This window comes from Varanus komodoensis, unplaced genomic scaffold, assembly GCF_004798865.1.
Source record: "Varanus komodoensis strain SLA01 unplaced genomic scaffold, ASM479886v1 scaffold52, whole genome shotgun sequence".
Taxonomy (NCBI): Eukaryota; Metazoa; Chordata; class Lepidosauria; order Squamata; family Varanidae; genus Varanus; species Varanus komodoensis.
The window spans coordinates 4,542,793-4,551,775 of record NW_025336114.1 but is presented as its reverse complement, the minus strand read 5'-3'; the positions used below and the strand labels follow the sequence as shown (position 1 = coordinate 4,551,775).

General features: G+C 44.8%; 2 protein-coding genes across 2 annotated transcripts in view; one reads left to right on the top strand and one right to left on the bottom strand.

Annotated features, from left to right (window-relative positions):
- Window positions 1–4,731: 4,731 nt before the first annotated feature.
- On the bottom strand, window positions 4,732–7,749 carry LOC123031954 (tetraspanin-18-like). Its single transcript, XM_044447485.1, has 5 exons — window positions 7,711–7,749; window positions 7,381–7,572; window positions 6,990–7,067; window positions 5,396–5,494; window positions 4,732–4,929 (listed from the first exon to the last, which is right to left on the bottom strand). The coding sequence occupies exons 1-5, from the start codon at window positions 7,747–7,749 to the stop codon at window positions 4,732–4,734; spliced, it is 606 nt and encodes a 201-aa protein (XP_044303420.1).
- The window catches only part of LMOD1 (leiomodin 1), a 61,971-nt gene continuing 59,253 nt past the window's right edge, over window positions 6,266–8,983 (top strand). Inside the window, exons 1-2 of the mRNA XM_044447458.1 lie at window positions 6,266–6,277; window positions 7,651–7,655. The gene's annotated coding sequence lies outside the window, so the exon portion shown is untranslated. The remainder of the gene's footprint in view (window positions 6,278–7,650; window positions 7,656–8,983) is intronic.

Sequence of the window (8,983 nt, the reverse complement as noted above, 5' to 3'; positions counted from 1 at the left end):
TGATCTGCATTTTGTCAGCCGCTAGCAGCCACTTCAGAGTGCCCAAAGTGACACCCTGGAGGGGCTGTCCGTGGCTGGCACATGTTTTTGCTCGCTCGCTAGCCACAGGCTGTGCACGGGTATGTTCATTCTGATCGTATGCACTGTGTGTGAAGTGACAATAAAAGCCGCGTTTGAAGCAGCTGGGATATTTGCACCACATGAGAGCCCTCCATGAGTCAACCCATGGCAAGGCAGCAGTGCGTGCAGGACATGTGAGACAAACTGGGTATGCAGCCCCCACTTGTGTGTTTTTGTGTCATGAGAACCTAGCGAGTGTGGCTGATGCAAGAGTTTTAAAGCCTTCACATTGATTTAGCTCTCTTTTAGGGTATACAAGTGTTTTTCAACCCTTGCATAATCCACACTCATGGGGATTTCACAGCAAACAGTCCTGGGTGGTGGCTGCATGGCAGCCATGAGTGCTGTGGGTCATCGTGCTTTGAAGGACCAGCGCTGAGCCGTAGCGTGTCGTCTGAACCTGGTCAGTGTGTTAGTGGATCGACTGATTGAAAGGATCAGTGCAGATCTACTTGTCTCTATTAATGCTCTACCTCTTTATATTTGTAAGGGAACCAAGTATTAAAACAGTTCAGAAAGTCTCCAGGATCCTGTGTTCTAAAGGAAAACAACCTGAGTAATTTTGCTCCTGGAACTTACCACTGCTAGGAAACTGCATAAGGCAATTATTACTGAAGACAAAAATGTTTTTGTAATTGAGATAGATTATCTCTTCCCTTTCTCTGAAGAAATAAAAGACTTTTTAAACTTTTATTGCCAGTCCTTTGTATGTCTGTAACTTCCAAATAATCTAACTTCATCTGGCTGTTCCCACCTTCAAATTAAACACTGTTTAACCAGAGTGGGAAGCATGTTTGTTTCTCATACTTTAAACTTGAGAACAGGTGTATTATAGTTCCTAGGAAGATAAGCTGTGAGCCTGGTTCAAATTTCACTACAGAATTTATTTGATAGGGGAGTGACAATAATACTTCCCACCTCACAAAGTTGCTAATGGGACTAGTGAATTAAGGGTGATAGAGCATTTTATTATTATTATTGAGTGAGATAGTATTTTTATTGTGTTTTCCATTAATAAACCCCTTCTTGTTAAAGAATATTTTAAGCCAAAAAACATTTCTTTCAGCTTGACAAGCCAGACCCAAGATACTTGTTGCCTGAAGCAAAGGTTAAGAGTGTGTTCCCATCCCAGATCTTTGTTCTGAAGCCAGCCAGATTGGTAGTTGAATCTGTCAACACAGGCAATGGGACAGAGTCCTCCACCACACCTGAGAACAGCAGGCTAAGTTAGTGGGCTGGGGGAAGTTTCCGTGCAAACCCAGTTAAGCTCTGTTCTCTAACACGTCACTGGTGCTCACTTACCACTCTGCTCAGGACCTGCTCCCCCACCGCTCCAATGCTGCAATGCAGTGGTGGTGTTGCATGTGGCGCCTGCTGGGCCTTTTGGCTTGGATTCTGCAGGTTCAGTTACATGCCTTCCCTGGAGCCACTGTCTGCGCTGGGTTGGGCAAAGGCAACTAGGCCAGCCGCCCAGGCTAACGGCAAGCCTGTGTCCCTGACACCAGCTCAGGGGGAAGGGAATGGGCGGGAGGTCTCACCGGGAATGGCTGGAAGCAGGTTGCTTCTGCTGCTGCCTGCGCCCACAGCCCAGTTACTGCATCTGCCATCTAAGGCAGCCACCTCATTTTGCTGGTGGGTAAGCTGGCCCTGCTTGCTTGGCAGCGTGTAATTTCTGATTTCTATTTGAGAGACATCAACATTGTTAGCATTTCTAGCCAAAGGGAAAGGGTTGTCTATCCCCTGGTTTGGACCCAGGCTAAGATGCAGATGAACTTTGTTCCCATTGAAATCCGTGAGCCTGACTTAGGATTTGCTTATCGCTAACTTGCATGATTTATTTCGGTGGGAACTACATTAAACTTAGCCTGGATCCAACTTCTTGTATTGGTTCTGCTTTTGATTGATTAATCAGGCATTTCTGCCCTCCTGGTAATAAATACACGGTAAAGGAAAGGCAGCCATTCTGGATTAAGCACTTACATAGCCTTTGTTATTCTCTCAAGTGTTAATATTCCAAGAAGCAGCAGAGGCAGCATGCACAGAATGTGGCAAGTAGCTGAAACAAAAAGCAAGACAGGCATGTTAGACCAGCATCCACATCGTTCCCTGTTGGAAGCAGGTGGCTTGGTTTGCCTTCCCCACTCCAGCCTTGGGGGCTTTCCTTTAGGCTAGCTCATAGCAGCCATTTGGGAAACAGAAGCACAACATGCTAGATCCAGATATATACTGGATCAACTGCACTAACAGAAGTGGACTTCGCTGACCCTCCTTCTAAAGACAGTCCCTCCAGCTCACTGAAAGTACTTGGCAGAGTCAGGAGACCCTGCTAAATGGGATGAACTTTGTGCTGGAGGGCAGTGGGGGTGGCTTTCTCAAAATATCAGGCAGAGGGACCTTCAATGGGTAGAGCCTTTCTTCTTGCAGAAAGGAGATCTTGGATCCAACTCATTGCCTCTCTCAAGAAGAAGGATCTAGTTTACATGTGGTCATGAGATAAGCAAGGAGGAGTGAAAATCAGAATGGTTTAGAAAAGACTGTGCACTCAAATGCATATTTTACCATTTGAACATGGGTGCTGCTTCTTCCTGATTTCCTATGAAGTTGTTCCGATCATATATGTTGAATCCATGTGAGTGGAGCCAATGACATGCTGCGCACCCAGATCATTGTTCTAGTCACATGGATATGCCAATGGGATGTTGCTTCTGAGTGGCAGGGAAACCTGAGCAAACAACAAATTTCACCAAGAGCACAATGTATTTATTGTTAATGTCTATGCCATCATTAGGGAGCACTGCTCCAAGGTGACTTACAGGTAAAGAAAAACCACTATATCAAATACCTGTTTCTGGGCACATTAAACTGTGCTATGTGTTAGCCATGGTACACTATGAATGATGCACCTAGTCCCTGGAAGGCGGGATTAAGCTTCTTTCTTGTATTCACTCAAAAGTGCCTCACCTGAATGACTATTAATGTAAAACAAGCAGCCTCGATACTGACGACATACTTCTTAGCTACCTGGGCCACTGCGTCAAAACAGCCCTACAGTGAATTAAAACAAACCGTAATGAATATTTCTGCAAGGTAGTGTCAGCCCGTTCAGAGGATAATTTTTTGTGCTAAGTCATCCCCAGTGCTGTATGAGACCAATGGCTTTCAGAACGTCTTCCTTACAGTGCAGCTCCATTAAAAGAACATTACAGTTCTTCTAGCCATGCAAACAACATTGTAGAAAAAGATGTCCAAAAGTTTAGTAGTGATGTTAAGTGTTCACAACAGACAAGCACCATACAGAGATGAGTAGGACAATTTGTGGCAGGCTTGCAGATGTCTACATTGCAACAATTAAGGGACAGCACAACACAGATAGCCTATAAGAGAGACCTGCTTGAACAGCCTGCTAGCTATCTGAAAGCCATGCTGGGCACACCATGCACATGCGCACATGTGCTATAGCAACATTCTATTTCCCACACATGAGCAACCGGCGAAAAGTAATACTTTCACTGGAACTGGTTTTACAGAACCTTCTCCAACCCCTGAATCTGGTCTCAGCTTCAGATTTTTCATCATGACCCAATTGTTTATTCAGAAGAAAAGTAAAGCCCAGCTCAGGCAAAATGTTTGTCTTGGACTGGACGAGGTCTCCTGAGCTGCCTAGGATTTGGTACTTGTGACTGATAGATGAAATTCCAGTAGAGAATTGGGCATGTAAGCTGAAAAGGCACAGGCATGATCTTCTATAAAGCTCATGCACATGTGCACACACACAAATCCAATGGCATCTGAAGGCCAAGGGCACAATCCTAAGGCTGGCAGGTGCTGTCTGAGCAGCCATAGGAAAAGTCAGAGTCCCCACTGCAACCTCTGAAAGCCCTCTGTGGTCACAGAGGAGACTCTTTCTCCAGAGGGCCCTCCATCCACCTTGCAGCTGGCATGGTTCCTTCTGCTGCTGGTTGCAGCTGAGGGGCCTCCCAGGAGTCAGGAAGAGGAGGAGCAATGCAATACCATTCTATGAGGAATCCTTGCCATGCTTCAGCCCCTCCTTTTCATGAGCACAGGCAAACCATTTTGATGGCCACATTGTTCTGGAGGGTGAATAGAGTGAGGAGGCAATTCGAATCTCTGTGCTCCTCTCACATCTGATGGGATGCCCATAGACTCTGGATTTAAGAGGGGTATGGGCAGCCACTTATGCATGTTGAGACAGAAAGACTCCTAGAGCTCCCAGCATTCCCCAACCACTATCTGTTTCTGGATGAGAAATGCTGAGAGTTGTAGGGCAGTTTTCTGTCTAAACAAACATGGAATTACATTCATATTATATTATAGACTTTCAGGAACTGCAGACTACTTCATCAGATGCATAACCCCCTTCCCCCCCGCCCTCTCTCTCACACACACACACATTTGACAAAGTAGCCACCAGTCCCTGAAATCTTGTATTACTTCAAGTGCCACAGAAAGCAGGGAGAAATGGGAAATTGAAAATATTGAATTCTCTGAGGTTCCTTGACAAGCAGTCTTGTTCTGACAGTAAAGGGTCTCTTTGATTTCTGATTATTCTGCCAAGCAAGTGGAAACATTAAGGGTGTGCACAGGAAGGAGCTAGGCAAATACCCTCACCTTATTATTGAAATACTCTTTACGTCCATCTTTGCAGAGCATCAAGTTCTGAATAGGTGCACTCTCTCCAACACCTGCCCGAGTGCAGCAAGCTTCAGGCCATTTATCTTTTGGCTGGTTTTCCAGAAAATACAAGCTAGTTTTAAAATCATCAGGTCCTGAAACGCCACAACATTCAAACTAAGAGAAAATGAAAACATCCATTATTGCTCTTACCAATAGTACTACACTGCATAGCTATCCCACCTAGTTCTCAAGGCATTATTTAAACAAAGAAACTGATTTCTTTGTGGCCATTTTGGTATCTGGGTTTCTAAGAATCACTGCAACCATAAATTACAGTCTCTCTTTCAGTCTACAATGTCTGAGATTTATGTATTATTTGATAAACAAGTGAATGTATGCATTTCATGTTATTAAAATGGACATGATTCTGTAGTCTCAAGAGTGCAAGAGGAGAAGCAGGTGATTCTCATTAAAATGGCAATATTCACTGCTACTGTTATAAGAATTTTCAGAACTTCATTTTATTGTGAGTTCAATAGTGAAAGAAAACAGTATAAATGTTGCAATGCTGTGGCTTTTAACATTCTGAAATTGCATTAGAGCTATAAAGTGAATACAGCCTCTTTTTGGTGAACTATACCGTGATCATGAAGGTGTTCCAAGCTCTAGAAAATGCATCAGAGCCTAGGTCGCCTTGATAATTGTCCTTCATGAAACGCCAGATATAATCCTGCTGGACCTGAAGAGAAAATACTGCAGAATTATTCTGTCCAGCTAACAAGGGCAACACCCAGTGAAGTAGCAGAGCCAGGGCTCATAGGACTGATAATCTGCCATCTATCTATGTCCCTGTCCCCTCTGCACTCCACTAAAATCCTCTTTGTAGTGAGAATAAAATAGATTTCTCCAGCAATAATACACTGGGTTCACAAAACCTGAGCGGTCATCCCTCCCCTAATCTGTGCAGCAGGTAGTCTGGCCCATCATGAGCAGGGTGCCCCTCCTCTCGTCTCGGTCCTCCCACAGGTCACCCATGGGCTTCTGCAGGAAGACGGAGAGTCCCCGCTCCCCCACTGTCACAAGCCCTTCCAGACTTGCCATGGCTTGTTTTGTCCTCCTGCAAGAGGAGGGAAGCCTCTGTCAATTATCTCCAAATTCTCTTTGGGCACCTGGGGGAATCCAGCACCAGTGCTCACCAAGTAGTCACTTGGCAAGAGCTGCAAGAGAGTTTTGCTGCTTTTGCCCAGTTGCTTCAAGCAGTTTGGCTTGACACACAATGGATCACATATTTGGGCAACATGAAAACAGGGATCAAACAACCCCAGCTAAAAGCCGTAAGTTATCAAGGTAGTTTATAACCAAAACTTAAGTCACATGAACAATTCCATCATAGGTTCACATGGCACACTAACTCACGCTGTCTTATAAATTATGCTGAATCAATGGGCATTGAACACCCATTAATTTTACAAGAGGCCCATTCCTAATGGTTATAAAAATATTTCTCGTATTCTTCTTTGCTGTATGATGCTACTATTTTCAGGCCATGTACATAGGGCAAACCTCCACACTATGCTGTGCTCATAAGGGAATATTCTGATCCAGACTAGTCATACAATGGACATATTTGCCTGCAGCAGAAAACTTTCATATAACATGCATTTGCTGGTAGAAATTGAATAATTCTGATCCAAGACTGCCTGAGAAAATATTATAAAGTATGACGGGTACCCTAGAATGATTGGTTCATGCTCTCTCTCTCTCTCTCTCTCTCTCTCTCTCTCTCTCTCTCTCTCTCTCTGTAGCACCATATTTATGCAATTACTAGAGCTTACAAAAAGTCATTAATTTGCAGGATTTGTGTACCACCTAGTAACTCAATTTAATTAAACCATCCTCTTTATTTCCTTGACTGCAGCCACTAAATCATCCTTTAACCTGTTGACCTCCAGTGGTGTCAGATTATAATTCCTCCCGTTATCCTTAGTCAGCCTGACTACTGGGGATCATGGGAGTTGTAGTTAACACTTCTTGAAGGCACCAAGTGGGGGAACACTGCAGTAAATCTTGGCACACACAAGTGAAAAGGCAGTCCTGAGGGCTGGAAAAAATACCTATTTTGTGACTCACGATGCAACAAAGGAAGAAACAAAGAACTGGGGATTAATGGAGAGAACAGCTACATCTACTGCCCTCCCTCACCCCTACTGCTATATGCTAGGCTCAGCTGTTACCTTTCTCTTCCCCTTGAATTGAAGGAGTGAAATAACTGTAATCTCCACCATGAGCAGCATCAGCAAGGTCACGCAGAACTAGGGGAATGAAAAGAGCAGGTAGGACAAGCATGAAACCAGCCCCTCTAGTCTGCAATGCTAAAACTTACACAAGTGTTAACCCAACCAGTGACCCTCAAAGGTGGCCAGCAGCCTTTGATTGTAAAATGACTTGCCCCAGATTATTAATCCACACCTTCTGCAATAATTAGTACTGCACAAACCATAGTCATTGCATCTAGCACATGGCCCGGTTGTCCCCCTGTAATCATGATGCTCCCCCTGCCAGCAATCCCTCCCAATCCACTCTTAATAGTCACTTTTCATTCCCAAGATGCCCCACTCCACTTACATAACACAGCATCCATGGATTATCAGATATAGCTCCATAGCAGCCCACGTAACCCATGAATGCGAGCATCACTCCCAGAAAGACAACGATGTAAGACCCTGCTTGCAGGTACCGATTGGAGAGCAGTTTCTGAATCCCACTTGGGTCGACGATTTGCCAGATGCCCAAACAGAGAAGGCAGAGGCCCCCCAACTGAAACATAATGTACAGAGGAGGCAATTACCTAACATGTAGACTTAAGATCCCAAGTCTTAAAAATGACTGTTCTAGTTACTGTCCCCTCAGCCTAACAGGAGTCTCTCCTTTGAGAAGGAATTATGCATTTCCCACCAGGACAATGCTAGTTCTCCATCCAGATTCCACCTTCATATCGACAAGGACAGGCACTGCATAGGACACAGGAGTTGAAATTTCACTCCTTCTGCTTCTGGTCATCAATCCCCCTAAAGAAGAACTGCTACTCCTTAGATGTTTGGAGATCAGTGAAGTTCTTCACTGACAGGACTATGCTCCACAGGTAGCACAGCACCTTGGCCTCTCTAGCCAGCTGGTTAAGGGTATGCATTCCCTGATAAACACCTTGCATATCTTTCCAAGAGCAGGGCTGATCCTGGTATCAGGCTGTGTGAAGCAGTCATTCCGGGCAGCAGATGGTAAGGAGTGAGAAAGCCAGTGAGATGCTGGAAAACACAACCATGTGTGCTACCAGGGTCTGGCCTTCATGCCAGATGCTCTCAGCTGCAGTCAAAAGACATGAAACAATTGGCAATACTGGCAATATTGAAATAAGACAAAAGTGCCAATCCAGTCCAGTTGGCTTCTGTTTGTGGAAAGGGAAGCAGCTCCATCTTGTCTTTTGCCTCAGACAGCAGCATTTCATGAACCAACCATGCCTGAGAATAGCTGCATAGGTAAGGAGAATGGCAGCCTTGACCACCTGCTGGGAAATGCCCCCTCCTTGAGCAGATCTGCAGGACCACCAGCTGGGTATCAGTATACACCTGTTTGACATCCTTGATGAAATGAACATTCTTGCCTCCTCTGAGGGAACCTTTGGTGGTGGAGTTCTGTGTCCCAGCCTAGGATTCACTGCTTTACATTCCTGGCCAGTTGTGGGAAAGAAATTGAAATGCTCTCCTTACCAGTGAGTATCTGTTTTTTCTCAAGCAATGGAAGCCAGCTAGCTAGTCCTTTCCTTGGCACCAGCTTTTCTTATGGGTACCACTTTAATTTTATGGACCTCATCCAGTAAGTACAGTGTTTTCCCTGAAGCATTAACCTCTCCCGAGAGTGGCAGTTGCTTCCTCAGGAGATCACCCTTGCAGGTAAGACAGAATCCTCAGATTCTCTGTCATGGATGGAAGATTTAGGGTGGGGGGCCCAGAAAAACTTAGGAGTCTTCTGACCCTGGGCAGTAAAACATTTCTGAGCTATCTGGTAACCTTCACTTGAGAAGAAAAGGAATGAACCGGTAAGTACAGAACCCCTATTTTCCAAGGATTCACATCTGGTTTATTGCTAAAGTACCAGAATATGAATGCAAGAGTTCCTTTGTGGATGCCGTAAGACTGCAGTCAGCAGTAGATTAGCAAAGCTATTGCCC